We start from the raw sequence: 26,243 nt of genomic DNA on the forward strand, positions 1-26,243 counted from the left end.
ATTGTTTGTTTGACAGAGAGAGAAACAAAAAATGCACATTGTGCAATAGTTGATATTGAGTCAGCAAGGAAACGCCTATTGAACTCTTAAGCGGTGCTTATCAAATGCTTTGTGTATATTGCAGGCAAGATAAGATAGATTTGTCTGTAAATGAAATGTTATGAAATGCCAATCAAACAAGAAGGCTGCAAATGCTCAATCATTTGTTGGTTTTTCTGTTAATTTACCATGTAGACTGAATGTACCTGGATGTGAAAGCTATTTTACACTGTGTCTGCTAATAGTACTTTAATAGTACCTTAATATTAATCCTGTCTGCCCTTTCTTAACTAAGCACAGCAATATTATAACAATTTTGTAAGGATACAAACCGGTTTTCATGAATGGAAATGTTGGATTTAATATTAATTTGTATGTTAGTGTAGTCTAATGGGATGTAATATTGTAATATTTGACACACTTAATTGCATAATGTTCAGGTGAGAGCAGAAGTAACTTTCAACCTATGCTTTCAACCAGCTTTCAACTAAGGTTTGCGGTGCATCTTGGGAAAATAACCAACATGGGGTCTTGAAACCATGCAGTGCCTCCACAGTTCTCGAAGGGACATGAACAATAACTAACAAATTAGCCGAGAACGACTGCTTTATCTGGGATATCGTAATTCAACACGGAGGTGTATGGGCTGTGCATCCCTACAATGTGACTGTCTGGTTTGTCTGCTACAATGTGTGCCTGCTGCTCTAAAAAGCTCCATCGGGGAAGGGAAGCTTTCACCGGATGATGGACAGGAATTATCCGACGTCAAGCTTTGTGGACCCGCTGGTTCCACCAGCACAGACCGTGGCTTCTTGGGCCTATGAACGCAGTACATCGAGTATCAAGTCAAGGTAAAAGATGAAGGAGAGGGCGCGTCACCTTCTAAAGAAAATGTCGGTGTTAGGCGGCCTGGCAACGAGCGAAGAAAGGGTTTCATTATTAGGACAATATTCGGCAGTTATTACGAATTTAAAGTTCAAATTAATTAACGAGTGGATGTGTCGGTCCTTTATAAAAACTGGACATATCGGTAATCACCTTTTTATGGCTACCTTTCCCAGACGTTAGCTCATGCGGCTAGCGTACTGCTAATACGCGTAAAGTTAGTAAAGCTAATATCAACGGAGACTAAACGTTCATTAACCACTTTGTAAACAAGTTGGGACCATACTTGGCAGTTGCCCGGGTAGAATATCGCCCCGGCCTTTTCGGTGCATCTTGTTAAATCTGTTTTGCTACCTGGTAGTAGTGGTAGTTTGGCAGATTGATGCAGTTCTGTTTATACTTCTCATGGACATATAGGCGTTTTGGTCAGCTATATTTAGACTTATTTTTAAAGTGTAGTTTTTTATTGCATACCAGTGTAGGCTGTTGGGTTACACTATTTTTACATTTCAACACACTTGAATGTTGCGAGTAACGGGAGCACACCAACTTTGTTTAACTGTGTGGCTCACCAGATCTTTTTTGTGGCCTAATGTTATTTTGGTTTTATTCCCGTAACCTGTTGTGGATATTCTGCTAAATTAAAATGGCCCACTGTTAATTATTTCCTTTAAGTCTGCCATACGAGATTCTTAACATCACTAGCAAAACAACAAATCTTAAATGGCAATTTGGGAGCCCACATGTCCATTTATATTTTTTGTTTTGTTATTTAATTGTGTGTGTGTGTGTGTGTGTGTGTGTTAGGGGTCGAATTTAATCTAGATAACTCAAGCATTTCGCATGCCTCCTGGCATGAAGGGCACACCGTATTATTTATTTGTTGCCCTCTGAAACCACATCTTGATGAATGCAGTACACATATTAGGAAGAAAATAGGCCATCAAGTACGTTTGTATACCTTGTTTCAAACTTGGACTCTTCTCCGTTACATTGTAGTTGTAATAAGCTACGTGTTGCACTATGACAGATGTTTACCGTCATGGGTACTGTAGCATCACATTAATTAATTAATCCAACATGCTTAATATTAGTCCTTAATATGTATCGATATTCTTTACCTAATAAGATGTACATTTTTCCATAAAAGGTAGACTTATCTCAGCCTAGGGCTGCTGGGGCTGATTCAATATTACTTTTTTTTGACAATGAACATTAAATGAAGATATTTGTAGTGTAATTTGTAGTAGTACAGTTTTGCTGATGCATCAAACATATTAAAAGATGTGCAGAAAAAGGAATTAGTGTTTGGAACATGTCAAGCAGCATCGAATCAGCAACTGTCTTTCTATCATAGAAGGAGAGATAAGCAGAACTGTAACTTCTTTTTATTCTTCCGTATGTTTCTATTTTCAGTTCCAGTTATGGGGCAGCACACCTTGACACAGATCTCCTCCAGAGACCAAGCTATGTCTCCTCCCACCAGCTCCCCACGTACACCACTTCTCCCCACCCCACAGGTGCAACATCTCCATCCTCTTCACAGTAGCAACAGTTTCTCCATCCTCTTCATAGTAGCAACCTTGTCTTCATCCTGTTTATAGTAGCAACATCTCCTCCATCTGGTTTTTAGTAGCAACAGCTCTTTGCTTAATTGGCAATATTTACATCAATGACTGTTGTGCCCATCACAGTAATGACATATCCGTGTTGATACATCTGATTATTTTTGCTTCAGGTCTCCCTGGAGTATTTGACTCAAGTGGTCATACCTCTGAAACTTCCATCATGAGCTTCCTGTCCGCCATGGAGTCCAGAAGCCTTCAGGCTGGTCCTGTTAGTGCCTCACTGCTCCCCCCCTTCAGGACACCTTCATGGCCCGCCGGTGAGCAAAAAAACCTGATGAATCAAATTAGTTTATGAATATCTGATAAAGTATCACACAAGGAATGTTGTATTGGTTGATCCCTATTTAAAACGGTGACCATCGTTTAATTTACACTTTTGGGAGTCTGCGACGTAAACCCTTGCAGAATAAAACCATTTGTTTCGCTTACTTGATAGTTGCACTTTCCAGGCCTCATCCAGTCTTTTTCCTTTTCTTTCATACAGGCACCAACTCTTCAACAACAGAACTGTACTTGACCGGTGCCCTGCCTTCACCTGCCACTTTCCCCTCACCGGCCACCCTCTCTTATCAGCACACTGGTGCCTTCCCTTCGAGGAGCTATGCTTCCACCCCGTCTCTGGCCCTCCAGGATCCGGCCTCCTTCAGCACTTCTACCAATGGCCTCTTCTCTCACCACGATCCCCTCCTCCACCTTAAATCCAGCCAGACCGTCCTCCCCACGGCCCTGGCCTTCAACCATCTCTCTGCTCCCACGCTAGGCACTGCTCTGCCCATTCAGTCCTCCACCTATCGTTCTGCCCAGGAATCCGCCCCCCATCTTCTACAGCCCCAGTTTAGCCTACTTTCCTCTCCCCTGCCGGTGTCCCACAGCACCTCTCAACCGTATGCGGCCCCAGTCTTCTCAGGCTCTATCGAGAGAGCACTTCAGCGAGAATGTAGTGTGATCAAACACCTCCAGAGGCCTTCCAGTAGCCACACGGTTGCAGACCAACTCACTAGCTCTCAGCACTCGTTAGAGGGGTATTTGGGCGCAGCCAGTGGAACGGAGATGTCCTACCAACAGGACCCCTCCCATCATACTCCAGTTTCCTGCAGCCCCCCCACAGTGGAAGCCTCTTCCCAGGGTGCCAGTAGTGCCCAGCAGAGCAAAGCGGAGTCAGGAACGCAAGCCTATTCAGCCTCTTTGGCAGCCAAGGCAAAAGACTGTTCTTCCAAGCTAACCTTGCATCCTCCTGCAGGCGGAGAGGGACATGGACACACCCAGAGCCTGCCAGGACGATCTCCCGAGAGCTATACCTCCCCTGGGCAAAAGCAGAACTCTGTCATAGCCAACCAACAGCCGGTGGATCTGCCCAGCCTCCTCTCCACCAGTCTCCCTCAATCCTATGTTGCATCCCGCAGCCAGCCCCAAACCGTCTCATCCAACTCAGACAAGCTGCCTTCCCTTTACACAACTCTGCCTACATTCTCCAGCCATTCTGCTTCTATTAATCAGACACTTCTCTACTCCTCCAGTCCTGGGCTCAGCCAGGAGCAAGTGGTTCAGTATGGAACCCACGTCCATGCCTTGTGTCAGGGCAATCTGTCAGAGAGCTACCCCTCCTCCCACGCCCAGGGTGCTAGCGTAACGTACTCGTCTCAGTCGCAGGGGCAAGTTCCCCTCCCTCAGTCACAGAGTTATGTCCCGGGACAGTCTTTGAACTCACCGTACCCGTCCACGGTTACCCACAGTCTGCCCACGTCTAATTCTACGCAGGGCTACACCCTGATGCAGTCACCAGTGGGAGGGAAAACTGATGACAATCAGCCTCAACCACAAACCCAGTCCCAGAAATACCTGATGTCTGCTCCGTTGGCCAGTTACCCTTCAGCTGCTCACTCACAGTCCTTACAGAACAATATCAGGCCTTCAGTACAGGAACTAAAGGTCATCTATGGCAAGCACAAATTGGAAGAGCTTCCCATACAGGACTTGCAGGTTTCCATGGAGACCAATTCTCACAGCAATATGTCAGCCCACAACAATGTTGTTTATGTTGTCTCAAAAATGGAGGATCGATACAAAACGCAGAGTGTCATCCGGAGCAATTCACGTGAGGATCATCTCATGGGACTGGAGCCTACCAACATGGTCCAGGTGAAGGAAGAACGGCTTGACTCTTACCACCAACAGCATATCCAGCTAGGCAGTAGCCAGGGATCAACGGACCCCAAAACGACACACTCGACTATTATCTCTTCACATTTGGCCCTAAACGCAGAGCAACTCAAACAACATTCTGTCCTCCTCAAATCCCCTGAAACACATCAGCAAAACCACCAGAACCAGAGTATGGACCAGGGCCAGAACCCTGAACCCCAGACCCAGTTCATCAGAGTTCCTAACTCTCAGGTTACCCTTGAACACAACCAGATGATTATGCTGCAGCAGCCTCTGGCCCACCACACTCAGAACCCCTCAAAGGTAGTTTCACCACACATGCAATCCACACAGGCATCAGGCTCCGTACAGTACCCCCACATGGACGGAGAAATGCTAAACTCTGGCATCAGTGATGCCCAGAGTCGGCAGGGTGCCGTGCTGTCTGAACAGGGCTCGGGGGGCACCGACTCCTCTAAACTCATCCAGCCATCGAAAGATCACTACAGCCAATCTGTGAATCACCAGTCGCACGATGCCAAAAACCAATTCACCCTGAACTCCATTTGCTTCCCTGACTCCATGCTGTTGGTGGACGACAGGAACATTCTGTCCAATGTTGATGACATTTTGGCAGCCACAGTGGTGGCCTGTGGTGTCACACCACAGGACTTTGTCAAAGCCACATCCGCCATGGAAAGGGAAATGGCAGTGATGGCAAACCCAATAGACTCCAAGGGTCACTTCCAGTCGCTGGATGTGAGGCATATGTCCCCTAGCTTCTCCACAGCACAACAGCCTATCATGGCCAACACTAACTCCCAGACCATGGCCATGACACTAAACGGAGGTCACTCGACCACAGACTGCCAGGGGCATTCTGTTCACACCAACAGCGGTTGTGACCTGAACCCCAACGTAGACCGAGGTATATCGGAGAGAGATTACCATCTGGCAAGCCAGGTCTTTGACCCCTCAGGTCTCCAAAACAGTGGCCCGGATAAAGGTATCAAAAGGGAAGACGGCCTGATTGAGTGTCAGGGCCCGGAGGGCTTGCCTAAAAAAAAGGCTCGCAGCAAGTCCATGGCCCTGGAGGAGGAGAATGGACCGTGCCGGTTGGTCAAGCGTGGTGGGCCCGCCAAGCGGCAGAACTCTCGCGGCAGCGATACCGGCTCCTCGACCTCCTCCACGCCGAGCGTGCCGTACGACGGCTATCAGCAGCAGGAACGCATCCGGCAGAAGATTCGGGAGGTGGAAGAGAAACAGCCCGAGGTCAAAACGGGCTTCATCGGCTCCTTCCTGGACTTCCTGAAATCGGGCCCCAAGCAGCAGTACTCGCCCAGCCCCACACGGACAATCAGTCGCCCCAGAAAGCCCTCCAGCTCTTCCAAGCCACCGGCCTGCCCTCTGCCCTCGCTGAACAGCAGGCCCCAGCTTCCCCCGGGGGGGCCCCTGATGTCCCCGGAGGGCCTCGGCGGCAGCGTGCATCACAAACGCCTGGACGAGGACCTCCACAAGAACCTGGAGACCCTGCCGTCGTTCAGCTCGGACGAGGAGGACAGCACGGGGAAGAACCAAGCCCTGCGGAACAGCATCAGCTCGGCTCTGTCGGCCCTGGACGAGGTGTCCGACCGGAGACCCAGGCCAGGTAATAAACACCGTGGCTAAACACTGGCTAATAATAATAACAAACAGAATGTTTGTTATTAAATTTTGTGTAACCTTAAGATCAGAACCCTGTTTAAAAGCTGATATGAATTTAAGGGTCAGACTCATCATTTAAATTAAGTTGTCATCATTTGAACAGATGAATTTACACAAACAGAACTTCTGTCACAGAAGGGCACTTTTTATCCATCTTGCGTCATATTTAGGCCTGCACGACATAAAGCTTCCTCAATCAATACGCTATGAGGCATTGAATCAAGGTGCAACTGCATTACTGTGCTACTATGTATGGATCTAACTGGTCATTCATTTGCCAGTAGACAGCAGAAACATTAACCAATCACGACTTGTCCTTCTCCAGACATCAGAGTCCCTTGTTCCATGATGAAACAAGACCAAGCTCCCAGCATGCCACAGGCCATCTCAGAGGCCCGTGTGGTGCAGGCGGCTGCTCCTCCCAAACCCGTCACGACCAACTCCTCATCAGGGGGGAAGCGCTCTCCGGTGTCGGACGGCTTGAAGGACTCCCTCCCGGGCCAGCTGGCCCTCCAGTTGTCCAGTGTGGCCATCGAGGGGCTGACGGACGAGGAGCTCTCCGACAGCGGGGGAGAGGGAATGTATCGGGAGAGGGACGAGTTTGTGGTCCGGAACGAGGATATAGAGAACCTGAAGGTATGACAAGGGAAATGTCGTTTTTTTAGTTACTTGCAAGGACACACAATGTGCAAATGCACAAGTAGGGATGTCACAATACCAGAAATTTAGTAGTCGATACCAATACCAGTGAAATTCCACGATTCTCGATACCCAATTCGATACCACGGTCAAAAACAAAACAATAAATCCCATGTACTTTATTTATTAAAAACATTCCAAAAAACAGTGGCACTGGCATGTAGCCTTCAAGTAATGAATAAAAATAAACCACTATTAACAATACAAAAAAAGAACAGTGGCATGTAGCGTTCAAGTAATAATAATTTAAAAATAATAATACGCGCTGAAAGCAGGCAGTCATGCAGCTATGCGGCTGGCGTTTACACTTGCGTGCATGGCGGGGTTTAAAACATAACTTCCAACCTAATATTAAGTAATATAACGCAGGTGCGCAAGGCAGCCACAGGAGACGCCAACATTGTTTTCAACTGCTCGGTACCGCGCCGTATTAATTACCAAGTTTTGATTGTTACTAATTTTGACAAATTTTGGATGCATGCATCGGCTTTGAGTTGGTTTGTTTACTTTGAAATTGCATACGCTCGCAACACACAAGCACACGCGCACACGCACGCACACATTCACCGCCGCACCTACTACAACCTGCCGATCAAAACAACATCAAGTAAGTGATGCCGAACGCAGTCGTACCATGCGTGTTTAGAAGCGCAACATTGAAACGGGTCCCGTCTGAAACAGTCGCGCGGCGCAGCGTTCCAAACGCAAAGTACTTCCAGACGCGACTCTTGTTATTCTTTTTATCGACGAGTTGAGGCGGAGCCGTCGCACTCGCTGCAGCTGCCGTCTTCCATGTTCCCGTGTAGGTGTATATGCTGCCCATGTGACGTCCAGAGGAATTGCATCCTCGGTACCTACGGTACTAAGAAAAACGAGTACCGTCACGTTTTTTGAATTTTGGTATCGACTTGGTACCGAAGTATCGGTTCTCGTGACATCCCTATGCACAAGTACAGTGCATTTCTTGATGACGGTACCATGATCACATAATCCTTTCTTAAGACTTATTTTGCAATAGCATTCATTCTACTTTCAGTATAGCGACTATCCATAAGGCAACATATTCTATCAGTAAGGGAATGACTATCCACAGGAGATGAGCTAGATCAATCACACAAGTGGATCATCATAGTTATAACTTTAATGTAAACAATTAAAGGGTTTGGTGCTTAATGCAAGCCTGATTCAATGGGAGGGTGAGGTGAACAAATAAAAATACCGGGAACTGAATTTTCAAGCTCCCTGAGGTAAAGCCATCTATGAGACGTGAGGCTACGTATATCCTGTGAATGCAGGTTGATGTGTGTGTGTGTTTGTGCCCTTGTGTATGCAGTTGACCATGAGAGCAGGTCGGGAGCCTCCATCCATCTGGAAGGTTCAGAAGGCGTTGCTGCAGAAGTTTGTACCGGAGTTGAGAGACCGGAAGCGGGTGTTCTCCGCCACCAACAGTGTAGGTTCAAACCCACGCATACATCTCCCTCTCTGCCCAGGTGAACATTACGCTCACAGTGGAGAGAAGGACTTTGTGGATTGAGAGTATTTTATACATTGGTTTTTTAATTTGCTTCCTTCATTTTATTGCATAAAATATATATTTAAAGCCAGGGTAGCCCTTTTGGAGCTACATTTTGAAAGTATCCCACCCTCCCCTCAGGTCTCCCTCTAAAACCACTCCCCAAACACTTGTCTAGCTTGCTAGCTTTAGCAATAGGTATACTCTGCCTAACCTAACCTTGTGAAAGGCCTTCTCGCGTGCTTCTCCTTGAAGAAGCACGGGAGAGAGCCTGTAGGCAGCTAGGCCATCCATTTAAATCTGGCCAAAGGAAATTACTGGAGAGGCTTGTTTCACGCCTATGTCAGCCACAAGTACCAGATTTGTTTTGTCAGAGCTTTTGATTTATTGGCCGCTGTCAGGTATGAAAAGAATTTCAACAAATCCAAAAACCAAAAAATGCTTCTAAAATAAATTGGCTACCTTGGATTTCAATGAAGATAGTTCAATTGAGTCATTATCAACCTCTAACTGTCTGTCGATCATTTCCTTGCTTGCAGTACCTTGGATATTTCGGTGACGCAAAGACCATGTACCAGCGGGTGTACGTGAAGTTCCTCGACACAGTCAACAAGCGGGAGTATGTGCGGGTGTGCAGCCGCAAGCCACGCTGCAAGCCCATGAGCTCGCTACGGTAACCTGCGCACAGAGTGCTACATTCCTGTATTCTAACCTCCGTCTTCCCCAAGGTATAAGACCCTAGAACTGGTCTCATCCTCTTCTGTTCTGTCACCCAGGGGAGCTCAGGTGAAGACCCTGCTGGGCTTGTCGATAGCGCCTTGCGCAGTGGCCCTGGGCCAGAAGCCCCGGGCCAAACAGCCCAAGCCCAGAGCGGAGCCCCCGCCCAAGAAGAGGAGGAAGTGGAAGGAGTTTTCCTCCACCCTTTCTGGCTCCTCTGCTGAAGACGGTGGGGACGACGACGGTGGGAAAGGCTTCAACTTCTTGGTTTTATTTTAGAAGCAATGTAAACATAGAGAGATGGATGGATGGATCCCCTTTGGTGGATGCTTTTTCCAAAACTTGTTATAAAACACCACTTTAATGTCAACTTTGTACATGATTTGGGCGTCGTACCCTAGTAAAGAGTGGGCAAACAACCATACATTCCACTTTGAGGCCATTTAAGATGAACTTGACTACTTATGACTCCTGCTTGGCATTATGATGACCCATTTCTCCCCCCCCCCCACAGAGTTCACGCCCCCGCTGCCCTTCTCCTCGAGGCTCCTCAACACGCGGACCATGAAGGAGACGTTCAGGAGCTTTGTGGAGCTGCTGGTCGGTGTGGCGATGGACGAAGACGTTCTGGCGGCCCTGGAGAGGGAGAACGGTCAGTCCACATGCAGTGGGTCCTAGCGGCGTCCACCCTGTGTCCGTTGTGTTTTTAGAAGGCAATGGGTGATGGTGACCGATGAATGCTTTCAGATGAGCTGCTTCTGCCCCACATGAAGAGGGTGGACGGGATGATCACGGACAACCGGAAGCACCTGCTTCACAAGCTGCACATTGGACAGCTGCTCAAGGTGACCGCCGCCGCTTCAGTCTACTGGTTTTGCTCGCATGACTTTCAGCGCCTCAATGTGCCGGCACATTCCGGGAAAGGTGCTTAAAGGTCTCATATTATACCACCAGGTGTGATTGACGGATAGAGGAGAAACCTTTGCTACAGTCCACTGGGTAGGGTGGTAGACTGATCTATCAAGCACACATCTAGGTGGACACGCCCACTTGTGATGTCAGAAGAGGCAGATTTTCAAAACGGCTTGTAATGGCTGATCACACTCACACATGGTGGTAATATGGGACCTTTAATGCTGGGGGGAGAAGGCAATAGGTGGAGAAATGCATTCCCATATTATTTTTGACTTAACAATCACAATGATCTAAATCAAATAAGAAGTTTAGGTGGCAAGTATAAGCAGTCCAATTCCTATTGAAAAGATGAGTGTAAATGGCTCGTCCGCATCTGTCCACCTAAACCCTTATTGAGAATGTATGCCACTTGGCCCTCCTCTTGCATAACAAATTCCTTGTGGAGCTCAATGTACTAGGGACCTCATAAACGGTGGTCCTACGTGCATGTTATCCATTATGTTTGTATTGAAAAAAGAAAGATTAACATGTGAAGAATCGTAATAATTCTATAATAGAGGCTCGGCTTCCATTGGCATTACTTGGTAACGAGACTGGATCATCCTGGTTCCTTAGCCTAGCACAGTCGTTAACTCCTGTGATGTGTTTCTACAGACGGCTCTGGACAGCTTCCCTGAGATCTCAGTGGTTACTGAGCTAAAGAAGGATGGGGAAACGCCAGCGTTCAAGGTGCGCCTCAGTGGGAAGGCCTACAACAGGAAGACCATGAAGCCCTATAAGATGCCCAACAAAGTACCCCTGGTGAGCCACAAAGGACTTTTATTTATTTATATATATATATATATATGGTTTTACATCGGTATTCATATTTCTATTGTTATTCATTGTTTGAAAAGTAAAAGGCGGTGATGTACATTCAATGCGTGTCCACTAGATGGCTCAACTGAGACCTTGTAACACCACGCTCTTGTTGTGTCTAGGAGTACACGGTGGACCAGCAGAAGACCCAGTGGTTCTCCCTCTACCACTCGTTGCAGCATTACAAGTACCACACTTACCTCATGTGTAAAGATGAGGTAAGAGGTTCATGCACTCTCCTATCCATGCTAATCTATTCATTCATCCATACTTTTCACTCGTTCAGCCATAGGCTTGATATTTCTATTGTTGATGTACCGTGATAACACCCTGCAGCTTAATGTGGAAAAAACAGAAACACTGGTTATTGCCCCTGATGATTCCATTCCAGGGATCAACCAGTACTTGGGTGACTTGGGCCAGTCTGTCAAACCGAGCCTAAGAAACCTGGGTGTTGTGTTTGACAAAGGCATGTCATTAGCGCAGCACTGTAAACAGTTGACCAAAAATTGCTTTTTTCAACTGAGGAAAATTTCGAAACTCGAAAATGGTGTCACAAAACGACTTGGAGCTGATCACTCATGCATTTGTGTCTTCGCGTTTAGACTATTGTAATAGTTTGTTTTCTTGTCTAAACAAAAAGGAGCTGTCTCGCCTGCAGTTAGTGCAAAACTCTGCAGCGAGAATTCTGACTCGCACCAATAGGAGGACTCATATAACCCCTATTCTTAAAGCTCTTCATTGGCTGCCAGTTTCGTCCAGGATCAATTTTAAAATTCTGGTTTTAACATTCAGAGCTTTGCATGGCCAGGCTCCGCCTTACATCAGCGATCTGATCCAGCCTTACACCCCAACTCGGGCTCTGAGGTCTGTGGATCAGAATCTGCTGATGGTGCCACGCACTCGTTTCCGGACCAGAGGAGACAGATCCTTCCAGGCTGTCGCTCCCAGGCTCTGGAACGATCTTCCGCTCTCTCTGCGTTCAATGGAGTCTGTTGACTCTTTTAAAAAGCAACTAAAGACCTATTTATTTGCTCATGCTTTTGCTTAACTGTCTTTGGGCTGCTATGATTGCCACCTAGTTGTCTTGGCCTTTTAAACTTAAATTTGTATGTACTTCTTGACTGTGTATTGTTACTGTTTTTTGTTTTAACTGTGAAGCGCTTTGTGACCCTGGTCTGTGAAAGGCGCTGTACAAATAAAGCTTACTTACTTACTTACTTACTTGATTGTACCGAGGTGCGTTTTTAAAGTGTTCTCCTTATTCATCTGGTGCACCCCTGTCTTTTGGCCCCCTGCAGATAGCAGCTCTGAGGATGCAAGCAGGCCAGATGGGCCAGGATGAGACAGTGCAGAAGTGTCTCCAGAACGGAGCCTGGCTGGAAGGGCTGTTCGAGCGCTTCGGGGAACTGCTCAACCAAGTGCAGCAGGTCTGCCGATAGCCCAGCGGAGAAGAAGTGTCAAGAAACGGATAAGTTCGGCCTCGCCCCCTATTCTAGGATGGATTCCCTCCCCCTCCCCCCCCCCCCCCCCCCCTCCCCGGCCAGTGTGTAATGCATGAAGGGTGGCTGGAGGCTGTGATCCAGCCCGCCGTTCAGGGGGTGGACTGCGGGCCTGTGTGCTCACATGGCTGGGTCATTACAGGTGTGTGAGCCTGTACGGCAGGGAAGCCAGGCGGTCGGCACCCCAGCCTGTGTCTGTCTGTTTTGGAAAGAAACTGGACCCTTGGAGGACAGGAAGTGTGTTTTTGCGTCTGTGTTGTTTTTCTGTAGTAGCAAGCCAACAGAGAAATGGACATTTTGATAGATTTACATGATATGTTTAGTATTTTTAAACGGTCAGTTTTTTGTAAAAAACGAAATATTAGAAAAATGTTGCTCGAATTTAACCAACAAGCATGCACTAGATGAATAGAGCAGTTACCCTAGGCCTAGGTAGGAGTGTTTTTTTTTCTTTTGGTAAAAAAAAATGTATGTATAATCATAGATTTATATATAAACTATGTAAAACAACCATTTTTGTAATGGTGTGCCAAACTCTATAAACTATATATTCTGTACATTTTGTAAAGAAAGAAAGGTGTGTTAGGAGTGGTTTGCATAGCAAATCTTTGAAGAAAGATTTGCTCAACTATAGTATAGAAAAAAAAACCTTTGTCTTTCAAAAAAACCTCTACTTGTAACACGATTTTTGATTCTGATGGAGTCAGTGCAATTCCAATTCTACTTTTTATGAACATTTTAGTAATGTTACTACCTTGTTTTATCTGTGGGCAAAAGGTAAAAAAACAAGATTATTCTTTATATAACTATCTTTACAGGTTTAGTCTACATTTTATCAAAAAAATAGAATTATTTTTCACAGAAGCACATATTGTTATACCAGTAGCTTGTTCATTACGTTTTGTAAGAGGCTTTTGCATTGTTATCCAGAGAGATCTTCCTACTTGGACTCTTCATAGTTTACATGAGTTGCAACTATGACGCCGTATCTAAAGCATTGTGTTCTGAAGATGCCGTTTGTAGGTTGCATGGAAGGTCTAGTCGATGCCAGGAAGGTTTCACCTCTCGTCCCTTACTTTGTTTCATAACGTTTATCAATGCACGCAATATGTTTTTATGGTGTTTGTATTCCAATACCATATCGTAAAGCTTCAGTCCGTCATGAAATGGGCGAAACTATTCAGTTTCGAGGAGGACGTCCGTCATTAATGTCATTGTAATGAACTTTTAGTGCCTACAAACTTACAAACTGCATCTTTACCACGTTAATCATGTAACTGCATTCAAAAAGTGATCTTCTTTTCAAGTGTAGTTACACTGCAGATATTTTCTGATGTGAAAATAAATTTCCTAATTAACATGAGTTGTAATATTTGTTTCGTATCCAGTGAATTATTACGTGTGCTGCTGACCAAATTTTTGTCCAGCAGGTATGTTATGAGAGGTGTGTTTAACCACCGGTTCATTGGGTCTGTGCCATGCCATTCCTAATTCCATGACTTCATTCCTGTAACTTTATATTTTATCAGTTTTCCTTCCTCTTTATCAGAGGTTTCATAAGGGGAAAATTAGATGCCTTCCTCTGATACTTTTACACTTGTATATCATTTATTGTAATTATCATGAAATGTGCTGATTTTTTCTCTCAGTGCATGATCTTAGCCACTGCTGAGAATCGGATCATGCTTTATTATTGATCTGGAAGAAGCGGGAGACAGAAACTGGAACTTTTGAGAAAATCATTTATGGGGTTTGCATTTAAGTGTAAACACAAAATTGATCGATGTTGAACGTTTATAAAGGGAAGCAACTGCTAGGAAGTTCACCTGACGGTTAAGATAAAGTTTCTGAGAAATAAACTAGTGGCCGTGTCAGCAGATAATATTCACACTACAGTAGAGGACATTCTCATTTCAATGACTACTAAAGGGAGAGAACAGCTACACTGGTAGTGTGATGTGGTGCATTCCCACCTGAAAACTAGACATGTCTGGTTGCATTTATCTAGCCCCTCCCCTGTGGTTAGTCATTTCCTTACTGATAGAATATATTTTCTTATGGATAGTCATACTGAAAGTATGTGTTTACTTTTGATCCTAATGATACACATTAGGATGAGCATGGTTTCACCATCACCTGCTCTTCGTTGATGTGCGAGTTTCTATAGTGTTGGATTTGGGGGGTGTTCGGGGGGGGGGGGGGGTTGTGTGTGGGGATTAAGTGGCGGGAAAAAACCTATCCATGCGCTCATGACCCAACTATTCCCTGGAAAAAACGGGTGGCCGCCAGTGTGTACCGAGTCAAGGGGTCCCTGGGCCCTGTTCGACGAGTCAATGAATAAAATATGATTGTGCGGCCACTCTTTCACAATGCCGTATTATTATGCACCACGCAAGACAAGCGTGGCAGTGTGCTCTGTCGGCCGCACTGTGAAGAGGGACCACTGTCCCACTGTCATTTAGTGGCGTTAGTGGCTCTACGGCGGGGGTGGCTCAGCCACACCAGACTCTGGGATTCCGACCCGGACCGCTGCCAGGGAAAGTTTTTGAGCGTCTGCTGTCTGGGGGGTGGGGTGGACGGGAGTGAAGGGGGAGGGGGGTTTATGAATTTTAATGTGTGCTGCATTGCTCTGCATGTGGGAGATAAACTGAGAGGGCAGTGTGAGCGGACAATCGGAACACAGTCCTTTCGATTGTTGTTTTGGAGAGTACAGACGGGACTACCGGACTCCAGCTGGGGAATGCTGCTTGGGATCATGGTTTGTTAACTCGGGGCTTGAACCCAAAAGTCTACAGTTTACCTGTAGCCAACCTTGAGCAAGACATCCTTACCCCCTACCTGCTCCTGATTGATTTGTAACTAGATTCACTGCAAGCCTCATTGGATGAAAGCATCTTGGACTTTAATCCAAAGCAACTTTTCCCTCTATTTATCTATAGTCTATTAGTCTATTAGTTTCAGTCAGAACTGGAGGATTGGAGACCAAGGGGTGATTGCATAAGTCTGGGAAGAGGGAAGAAGTAGAGGCGTACCACTGCTCATGGAGAGTGGGGCATCAGGGATGAACAGCACAACAGATGCTGCCCACAGTTTTGGTCTAGGATCCAACAACATCAAATTCATAACAAGGGATTCTGCTGCACTGTTTCTGTAGTTGAATCTAGAGGGACATTACAGTTTGAGTTCACTCACTTGAGTTGAGGCCCACAGTACTTTCAATAGTTATGGTTATATATGAGACCATCTTGAATAAAACAGAATGTACCGTAATGTCTGAAAGTGAGAGTCTGATATCAGTAAATAATTGGCAGGCTTTATAAAGGCTTTATTAACTTTGCTCTGACCTTGTTGGATGTTGACAAGTTTACTGATTACAACCAGAAGGTTCTCTCACTTCACCTCTCTCTCTCTCTCTCTCTCTCTCTCTCTCTCTCTCTCTCTCTCTCTCTCTCTCTCTGTCGCTCTCTCTCTCTCTCTCTCTCTCTCTCTCTCTCTCTCTCTCTCTCTCTCTCTCTCTCTCTCTCTCACTCTTTCTCACTCTATATCCACCTTCATGTCCCTCTCTTTCACACAAACACATTTGTATTTCCTCCATTCTTATATCATGTATGTTTGAATAGTGGACAAAACACCATCACAAGCCTATTCCCGTAGAGCAGTGGAACCTGTTTCCTGCTGTAGCTACAACATTCTCTTGATGCCTGTAGTTCACCTAAACCAAAACGTTTACGTCATTACATGACCTCTGCAAACTAACTATCTGTCTATGGTGAAAATGTTCACAATGTTATTAGTAAAGTCCAGGCTTCCTGGTGGGATTCTGAACGATGCAACAACTATAACGCTTAACTTATTATCATATAACAATTGGTTAACAGTAGCAGCAAATAACCTGCTACCCCCTGAATTTAAACCACAAACTTTTAGAGAAACTACTCAACTCAGGCTTAGTCATAGAATCGTGGGAAAGAAATCCTCAGCAGACTGTTTAAGGCTAGTGATCCAACCAGTTTGCCTAACACGTGTGTGTGTGTGTGTGTGTGTGTGTGTGTGTGTGTGTGTGTGTGTGTGTGTGTGTGTGTGTGTGTGTGTGTGTGTGTGTGTGTGTGTGTGTGTGTGTGTGTGTGTGTGTGTGTGTGTGTGTGTGTGTGTGTGGTGTGTGTGTGTGTTTGTGTGAGACACTGTTTCTGTTTCCTGGACCTTATTTCTGGCTCTCAGCATGTTCAGCGAGAGGCAGTGACACTGACACACGGAACACCTTGAGTTTAGAGTGTCATCTTACCCTCTTCCCTCGTCACATTACACCCAGAGGACACACACACACACACACACACACACACACACACACACACACACACACACACACACACACACACACACACACACACACACACACACACACACACAACATCCATTGCCCAATCTCTTCTGTCATTTTTGCCTATTTTTACACAGTAGGAAATACCTCTGAGACTTGTCTGACAACAAAAACCACAGACATATTTTCACTCAGCAAATGTTGCGTATGTTTTAAACTTGCTTCTAGTTCAACTTCATTTTTTGTCACTTTTCTATTCTCACGTTATTTATTTTTACTTTCTCAGACCAAAGAGACACACACACACACACAGACAGAGAGAGAGAGAGACAGAGAGAGAGAGAGAGAGAGAGAGAGAGAGAGAGAGAGAGAGAGAAGTAGATGAGAGAAAGAGAGAGAGAGAGAGAAAGAGAGGAGAGAGAGGGGGGAAAGAAGGCGAGAGAAAGAGAAAGACAGCCCTCATTAGCATATTAATGAGCATGTTCGAGGCGTTATTGGTATGAATGAATAATGAATTGCGATGGGAGGAGACGGTTTCGGTGTCGACGCTGTAGTGAGTGTGCGTCACGGTTCAGAGGACTGGACAGTGTGGAGATATGAGGACCCTGGGCAGTAATTGAATGGCCACGTTAAGGTGCTGGGAATCGAACCGGGAATGCACCGACCACCAGGTAATGTGACAGTTAATTCGTTGAAAGTATGTTACATTATAGATGATAGACAGTCGCCTATTAACAGAGCTACTTTTGAACTTTATCTTCCTGTTGTTAAGTAACGTTAGCCAATGGTTTTGAAGTCTTCCAATTATAATAGTGCATTGTAGTGTAGTTTGGGACTTGGAAATGCGAATTTATAATCGATAAGCTATCCGCTTATTCAATCGGGCTATCTTCAAATCATTAGGCTACAAATAATTCAATCCAAACTGTCGACAAATAAAAAAAAGCATCGTATGCCAATCTCTATGACATTTTGCTTAACTTAAGTTCAGAGTCGGTCTCCCCTGTTTCTGATCGAGGAAAATCAAACTCATTAGACCTCCACGATTTAAGTTAACACAATGGGTTTACTTTATTGATCCCGAGGGTTTGCAATGCAGCTGGTGAAGAAGCTCAAGCAGGCTTAATAGGTTATACACAGTTGTATTAATTAGTAGTTTGCATGTAAACGCATTGATGGGATCGTGTTCAGGCTATCTTTTTTTGGTATGCGACTTCAATAACATCCAAGCCGCCTCAAATGTAGCCCTGCAGACTAGTGTTGACGCGTGTTGTCATAACTGAAATCGTATTGTTAGACATTAAGACATTGGATACGGTTATTACGCGTCAAGAGCTGTTCCCTCTGCGATTATTTACGCCTGTTCTGTGTGTGTGTGTGTGTGTGTGTGTGTGTGTGTGTGTGTGTGTGTGTGTGTGTGTGTGTGTGTGTGTGTGTGTGTGTGTGTGTGTGTGTGTGTGTGTGTGTGTGTGCAAACATCGACTGTTGCCCTTGGCTAAGTAGTAAGTCAATTCCCCCTTGAATATCTGGCCGGTCCGCCGGGATAAAAACATACACGGCACGGAGTTAAGGAGGGGGAGATGACTGGAAACGACTATGCAAACAGTGCTCAAATCTCAGTCCACGCGGGAAACAGCGAGTGACAGAACATTCTAGTTCCCAGGAACCCCCGTCCCACCTAGAGCATGGGTGTAGTGACTGCGACTTGCGCGTTGTGTAACAATAGTTCCTGAATATGGATCAGATATACTGTAGTTTGTGATCCTGGACGCCAGACTTCCAGAGGGGACAGTGCGAAAAGCCCAAAGTTAGAGGGTTAATTCTGATAATGCACTTCCTTTCTGTGAAATAGACAATAAGTATTTCTTTAATGTCATTGTCATGGCAGGTCTTCCTAATATGTCGCGATAAATATAGTTACAGGTATATCTAGATAGCCTCCTATATTCAATAGGCTGCCTTCCAACTTTACAATGCCCACCTGATTAGATCTTGTGAATCTTAATAAGCTGGGTGGTGGGATGTGTTTGACAAATGTTTTCTGGGATGGTGAATGGGTCTTTGTGTAACTGGACCTGTGTGTGTGTGTGTGTGTGTGTGTGTGTGTGTGTGTGTGTGTGTGTGTGTGTGTGTACACGTGTGAAGGTATGTTGATATGGGGGCATTAATTATCCATGTGTTTTTCCTTAGAGTTTGCGTGTTATACACAGCCTGTATTTCACTGCATGATCAGAGAGACAATAGTTGTAGATATTGCTTTTGGGATCAGGATTGATAGAATTAGAATTGTTTCATAGAGCAGTGGTTAGTAATGGCAGTCTGTGAGATGTTCTGTCTGGGGGATTCAGCTACAATACATGGTTGTCACAGCAGTGTGTTTTTCATACTGTATTCCTTCAAAACAAAACTGTTGACTGTTGCCGGATGGCCAAATGGCCTTCCTCGAATAATATCATTTTGTTTTCCTGAATCACTTCCTATTTATGATAGCTTTTTCGCTTTTTTTACCCAAACATTCTGTTCTTCTTAGATGCTTCAATACATCTACAACACATACTCTTCAAGTGTAGGTTTTGTGGATCGTCCTTGTAATTTCGCATTCAGGTGTACACTCTGTCTCAGCTGATCGGGGTTGTATGAAAGGGTTAAGGACTAGCCTAAAATAAATGTTTACAATTAGTTTTAGCTTAACGACCCTGAAAGATCCAAAGTTGGCCCACTCAATGTCACTGTAACCATAAATAAGATAAGCCATTTGGTGGACTCACTAATATTAGTGTCTTACAATTCTGTGAGTGCATATATTCTTGGCATAAGTGGCCCTGGTAGGAATCCAACCCTCAACCCTGGCTAATGTTAATGCATAATGGCTAGTGTTAATGCCTTGCTCAACCAAAGGACTTTCTCTGTAGACAACAAACCATCAACGTTACGGCTCACTCAATGATATTCTGCGAAATGTTGCTCATTGTTTGTTTGGTTCTGTTTCTCTGCTTGTGTTTCCACCTTCAACATCTTCCTCTCTTCAACACTGGCCTCATCATCATCATCATCATCATCATCACCACCACCATCATCATCCGCATCGTCTTCATCACCACCACCACCACGACCATCCTCCTCCTCCTCCTCCTCCTCATCAGTGCCGGCAATGGCTGCCGGGAAGCCGTTCCGCGCCACCTTCATCTGGAGCAGCATCATCAACAACCTGCAGTCTCAGGTGGAGGTGAAGCGACGCCGCCACAACCTCAAGTCCTACCATGACTGCTTCCTGGGCTCGGAGGCCGTGGACGTGGTGCTGGCGCACGTCATCCAGAACCGCTACTGCGGCGACCAGGACGTGCCGCGCTTCAAGGCCGTGCGGCTGTGCCAGGCGCTCATGGACTCGCGCGTGTTCGAGGCGGTGGGAACCCGGGTGTTCGGCAAGGAGAAGCGGCGGGCCACTTTCGACGACAGCAGCTTCAGCTTGTACCGCTTCCTCTACCCGGAGTCCAGTGAGGCGGTGCTGACCAGCAGCACCTCCCTCTCCAGCAGCTCCCTGGAGGGCGGCGGCTACGACGCCTCGCCCGGGACGGGCAAAAGCAAGGACGGCTACAGCCCGCCCGATGACCGGTAATCCCATCGCCCCCCCTCCCCCCCCCCCCCCCCCCCCCCCGGCTCATTTCTAGCACATTAATGACTTTTGGATGGAATTGTTGAACCTAAATCCCACAAAGGCTTGGCTTTAGGGGCTTAAAAGTTTAGGCTAATGCATGTCTGATTCTTCCGATTACCAAGTTAGCGCTTGATAAATGCTGACATCAATAGCAGCATTGCCTCAAAGAATATTGTATTTTCTTTATTTTCAAGTGATAAAGGCTGGTTTAGTACAGAAGCAGAGAAAGAAGGTCAAAGTCTCAGCACTGTGGAATTTGAGGCTGAAACGTTAAACATCTAAATCCATTCTCTTTTTTTAATGTGATTAAATTAAAATGTACAAGAACACGCATCCAAGCAGGGCTGTTGTATAAGAGCTTGAGTGTGTGTGTGGAGGACCATGTGATGTTCTTCAGCCTCACTTTCTGCTCTTGCTCTGTCGTGAGAAGCAGGCCTGTCTGTTTCCTCTGATCTCCGTCTGGGAGATGAAAGATCAAGGGAGGGTAATTGATGTGAGGGCCAGAGATGGCAATTATCAATCTCCAGGTACATTAAGCGTGTTAGTCCCCATTCAGCCTTTAAGGAAGCGCCACCAAAATGTCCTGGGAAATAAGGGATCCTAAATATAGTTTCATGCCTTCCATAATATGAAATCCTGTTTGGTTTTAGACTGAGGTCTCTTTTAAGCCTCCATCGCCATGGTTGGGGATGGAGAAATGAATTGATCCAAAATGGTGCCATTATGATAACTCAGAAGTCTGCTGCATGATGTTGTTCAAGATAGATTTGTGGGAAAAAGTACCTTGTTTTTTTTTATTGTTTCCAATGATTGCGGTGATTATGTGATTCTTTAGGCAGAACCAGTCGCTGATCTACAACACACACCCAACCAAAACAGACAAATCTCTGGAGCAAATGCTTGGGAACCTCAACGTGAACTCCGCCCTCACCCCTCAAATGACCAATCTGGGTCTCTCCCAGGACCGTAAGTCTATTCTAACTAGACCAATCACACAATGTTAACATTAGCAAAGGTTTAATAGGTTTCTCACTATCATATATTATCAATCTTTTCTTTCAATCTATCAATCTTTCTTTTGGACACAAAAGCACATAGCACATAGTACAATAGTACATCGTAGAAAACATATTTATAAACATATAGAGTTCATTAGAGTTTATCAGAGAGAGCAAGGTGTCTTTAGAATGTGTGAGAGGATTATCATGTCTTTGAGTGTGTATACTATCTGCTTGCAGTGTGATGTGTGTATACATATATATATATATATTTGTGTGTGTGTCAGTGAGTGTGTGTTTGTGTGTGATTTTGAGACATAGACAAGCACTTTAGTGTTCATGTTCGTGGTCGTGCTGACCTGCTGCCTGCACTCCTACGCTGACCACATGACAACATGATGCATAACCACCGTGTCTCTGTGGTCCTCAGTGGTGGAGCAGGTGTGGCGCCAGCAGTCCGTGTTCAGGCTGCTGCAGCTGGTGGAGCTCCCCCTGCTGGAGAGTCTGCTGGAGGGCAAGGAGCTCCCCCGGCCCAACCTGCACAGCATGGACAGTGACCCGGACCTCCTGTACACCTCCAGCTACCTGGACAGAGAGGTCCTCAAGGCCTTCAGCGAAGCACAGTGAGTCTCACACCTTCATTCATTCATTCATTCACACCTTTTTCCCCACCATTTTGGGTCGAAAGGACTTTCGAGAGAACAATCTTTTAAATTGGTCCAGTATGGAGTGGTAAACTCTGGCGGTATGAAACAAGTTGTATTACTCTCTAGAGATCCTTTCCAATATGTGGTCAGACATTTATAATAATCAGATTCTGTCAGTGGCAACACAAGCACCTCGAGAGCATATACATTGACGGGGCCAATGCCACAAAGGATTATATTGCAACCTGTTTCCACGGATAACAGCATAAGTCCCTTTGACCCGAAATGATCGGAAAATAGGGTCACGGTTAAAAAGCACTCCTTTTTATTTCAAATGAATGGCCCTCATATGGAAATGTATAGTGAATGTTGAAATGTCTGAACATTTGTAGAGAATATAGGGGGATAGGGGTGGAGTAGTAGTGTTTTGCCCTTGTGACAGAATATGAGAGAAAAGACTCAACTGGACACGCCTTCCTTCCAGGAAAAGGTTCAGGGCACACGGACAGATAACAGAGAAAGGCAGTGTGTGCATGATTACACATACGTGCAACAAAACCAAATGCAAGCTGGGTGTACAGTCTGACCACCAGACTTACTATTTGTCCACCTCCAAACAGTGTCACACAATGGGAAGGGATGTGATACGTGTCTGGCCCATGGTCTTGGCAGGCTGGCTGGATAGATATGAGGTGGAGTAGAGTATTATGAGCAAACGGTAGTGCTTGCACAATGCTCATTCTGAGAGAAACACAATACCGACACCTGTAGTTTACCAAATTGAATTGGCTTCCTGCGTATCATGAAGGCCCTTAAGCCTAATGAAGGAAATATGTTATTTATGTCTATCCCTGACTGTCTATTTGAAAATGTCCAGCCCTTAAGCTCTATCCCTAACTGTTTATCACTAACTGTTTTTATTGTTACTGTTATCCCTAACCATCTATCCCTAACCGTCAATCCCTAACTGTTTATCACTAAGGGCCCTAGTTAGACGGTCTAAAACGCAGACGTCAAGGCGCAAAGTCAAAGTACTTTGTGGGCGGTTCTACGGTGCTGTTGCCATTATGACGGCGAGATAAATGAGCTTTGCGCCCGGTGCAAATCTAAAAAGGGTTGGGCTGAAACCTGTAGGTGAGTTTTGGGCGTAACGTGCAATAAACCAATGAGAGTTCCACCTGCCATCCCCTTTAAGACCCAGCACATTTGACTTAGCGAGTTGATATTTTGACAGCGCGTTTGCAGTCTCCGCTGAGACAAATGTATGACCACATGAATTTCAAACTTCAAATGGCTCAGTTTATGGCCAAATAATAGGCATAATTCACACATGGAATAGCGTTTTCTTCTCCAACTTCAGAAACACTGATTCGTCATGTAGACAGCCTGTTCTTTCCCAAATCATTTAACCAACCATTTACCCTAAAACAAGATTTTGTTTTGGAAGCCTGGAATATACTTTGCGCGAATGTATTATTGTTATTATTATTATTTTAACAAATGCCATAGCCTACTATACTTCATTCATGTTCATTCATGCAGCCCTATTGAAAAAAATGTTTCCACAATCCACACGCTATTTCTATGCAGTTTCACACGTATGAATAATCTTTGACATCATAATATTTTAATCAGGTTAATAGTTTGCATGTTTGTGCTGTGTATAGCCTACGTATGTGTAAGCGTAGGCGATGTTGTAGTTCCGACCTGCCATGGCACGTCAAAATAGCAACAACTGCATTATCCGCTATAGACCAGGTGGGAATGTGACTTTAAAAAAAGTAATTAGTTATAGTTACTCACTACTTGTTCCAAAAAGTAACGGAATTAGTAACTGAATTGGTACTAGTAACTGAACGGTATGTCAAAGAATTTGGATTTTTCTGAGCAGTTTTCACCAGTCAGTTGAAATGAGTAGAACAGACAGGTACTTGTACTCGTTGTGAGATGAGAGATGAGAAAACCTCTATCCCCGTCTGATTTTAATCATCACCTCTTCCTCTTCCCTCCCTGCAGGGCAGACGAGTGGCTGAGAGCAGCCATGGACTGTCTGGAGTTCCTGCCCGACAGCCTCGTGGTGGAGGTCAGCAGAGGGCTGGCCGGCTGCTCTGAGGACCAGCCCGAGTGCAAGAGGCTCCTCTACGGCCTGCTGGATAAACACTACGGCCAGACGCAGCATCCGCCCCTGCTCAGCAACCACATCTTCGACATCCACTCCGGCATCTCGGAACTCCTGGGTAAGAAGGGAGGGAGTGTGTGTATACTGGGCCCCAATGTCCACAGCTTCCCCTGTAGACACTTTGGATGCAAAATATCAGTCTTCATAATCTGGCTTTTAATTTAGAGTAATGCTATAGCCTTAGTTTTTAAGTTAGTAATCATTTTTTAACCATTTTTTTCATATTATTGTTTTGTTGTTGTGAAAAGTGCGTATTAAGGGTGCTATATAAATAAAGTTTTGAGTTCATGTCTTGACTATCTAATTGCTGTCTTTTAATTGCTTGTGTATTCATCCTAGTGTACTGTGTATGTGTGCCTGTGTGTGTGTGTGTGTCCGGTTAGTAAACGGAAAGAAGGAGCAAGCTGTGGAAGCGCTGCAGCTGTGTCTGAAGATGCAGGACTCGCGCAGCCGGGAGGAGCTACGCAGGCTACTGAGGTTTATGGCCATCGCATCCAAACCAGAGGAGGTCAAGCTCAGCAAAGAGGTGAGCCCCTATCACGATGATAGCAATGGTTGGCTGTGTTTGTGTGATGCATGCGTGCGTGTGTGTGTTTTGTTCGAATGTGCCTTTTGCTAACCTTTTTGTATGTCCCACAATAGGTGGAGAACAGAATGGCAGTGAAGAGGTCTTTTGCCGGGGCCATCATCTACAGCAGAAGACTGGCCAAAGGGAAGGTGGATCTGATGGTGCTGTTCATGGTGGAATATCACTGTGACCTCTTCAAGGTAAGGGCTTATTACTGTGGAAGGAACCAATCAATGAGTGTGGTAAATGCCATATTGTAAACCAAAAAACTGCCAGGGAAGTGAATTAGATAGATAAATAGATACAACTTTATTAATCCCCTGGAGGGGAGATTCCATTGTTACAGCACAGCACAGCAGCAGTGGAAGACACAGGATATACTGTAACACAATACAATACAAATACAAAGTAGTGCTAAGGAAAACAAAAATAGATGTAAATTCTAAAGTAAGGACAAACTGAACAAACAGGAATTGGAATAATGCTTGTTTGATCGTGGTGAAGCATGGGCCTTGAATCAGAGCAATATGTTAACTCTTTTGTGTTCTTTTGTCTACCAGATCCCCGTGTCGTTGCACAGGTTAGTTAGCGATCGGCTGTTGAATATCGTGAGGGGCAAAGATCCAGATGACGTCATTACAGGTTGGTGGATTTGTTTTCATCCATTTTTACATTGCTTCATGCAATAACACTAGATTGTTCAAAAAATGAATCCCCTTGATAGCTTATCCAAATCTTTTCTTCTTTCTCTTATCAGGCCCCACATATTGCAGAAGAGTAACACCGAAGGACTTTGCAGAATGCGCCCAGAAGACCACTCACAATGAACTGCGCTCCTTACTGAAGAGCATCCACGAGAACGCCAAGCTCTCAACCAAAGAGAAGAGGAGGCTGCTGGGACAGTTCTACAAGGGCCACCCCGAGATCTTCATCCAGTACTTTGGCGGCAGAATGACCACTGCAGACCTATGATCGTCTCACATCGAGGGGGCATTTATTTATTTATTTTTGTATATTAATGTATAGATGAAAAAACAAAACACAGCGCTAGAACAAAAATGTTTAATGTGAAGAGGATGTAAAGATCTGTTGTTCAGGATGATTTATTGAGGGTTTTTTAAAATGTTTTTACATACGTGAAGTGGATATATTTAAGAATAAGTCTTTAGTTGTAGAGGCTATTTTGACACACATTATTTGACTTTAGTTGACTGCACGAAAAAGGAATTTATGAAGGAATTTTAACAGGCAAAAAATGGAAGGTGTGCCTGTTGTT

The 26,243-nt window shown here is 45.2% G+C and overlaps 2 protein-coding genes across 2 annotated transcripts; both read left to right on the top strand.

Moving 5' to 3' along the window:
- Positions 1 to 575: 575 nt before the first annotated feature.
- Positions 576 to 13,950, top strand: qser1 (glutamine and serine rich 1). The gene is made up of 13 exons (XM_084476223.1): positions 576 to 890; positions 2,341 to 2,444; positions 2,663 to 2,809; positions 3,037 to 6,342; positions 6,724 to 7,034; positions 8,431 to 8,547; positions 9,150 to 9,283; positions 9,387 to 9,571; positions 9,842 to 9,979; positions 10,075 to 10,172; positions 10,897 to 11,043; positions 11,223 to 11,318; positions 12,402 to 13,950. Exons 1-13 carry the CDS (start codon positions 781 to 783, stop codon positions 12,540 to 12,542), a joined length of 5,034 nt encoding a protein of 1,677 aa, XP_084332349.1. The 5' UTR covers positions 576 to 780; the 3' UTR covers positions 12,543 to 13,950.
- Positions 13,951 to 17,516: 3,566 nt separating this feature from the next.
- Positions 17,517 to 26,069, top strand: depdc7a (DEP domain containing 7, paralog a). Its single transcript, XM_084476422.1, has 9 exons — positions 17,517 to 17,591; positions 20,064 to 20,532; positions 21,411 to 21,541; positions 22,004 to 22,196; positions 24,237 to 24,457; positions 24,783 to 24,925; positions 25,042 to 25,167; positions 25,528 to 25,609; positions 25,725 to 26,069. Exons 1-9 carry the CDS (start codon positions 17,576 to 17,578, stop codon positions 25,937 to 25,939), a joined length of 1,596 nt encoding a protein of 531 aa, XP_084332548.1. The 5' UTR covers positions 17,517 to 17,575; the 3' UTR covers positions 25,940 to 26,069.
- Positions 26,070 to 26,243: the final 174 nt, after the last annotated feature.

Source organism: Micromesistius poutassou, assembly GCF_964030765.1.
Source record: "Micromesistius poutassou genome assembly, chromosome: 12".
Classification (NCBI taxonomy): Eukaryota; Metazoa; Chordata; class Actinopteri; order Gadiformes; family Gadidae; genus Micromesistius; species Micromesistius poutassou.

What these genes read in the sequence shown, in the direction of transcription:
- qser1 (XM_084476223.1), top strand. Translation starts at nt 781, where the DNA reads ATGATGGACAGGAATTATCCGACGTCAAGCTTTGTGGACCCGCTGGTT. An exon ending in CACTTCTCCCCACCCCACAG is followed by an intron (nt 2,445 to 2,662) that starts GTGCAACATCTC and finishes TTTTTGCTTCAG; the next exon opens with GTCTCCCTGGAGTATTTGAC. An exon ending in AGACGGTGGGGACGACGACG is followed by an intron (nt 9,572 to 9,841) that starts GTGGGAAAGGCT and finishes CCCCCCCCACAG; the next exon opens with AGTTCACGCCCCCGCTGCCC.
- depdc7a (XM_084476422.1), top strand. An exon ending in TACAGCCCGCCCGATGACCG is followed by an intron (nt 20,533 to 21,410) that starts GTAATCCCATCG and finishes GTGATTCTTTAG; the next exon opens with GCAGAACCAGTCGCTGATCT. An exon ending in CGGCATCTCGGAACTCCTGG is followed by an intron (nt 24,458 to 24,782) that starts GTAAGAAGGGAG and finishes GTGTCCGGTTAG; the next exon opens with TAAACGGAAAGAAGGAGCAA.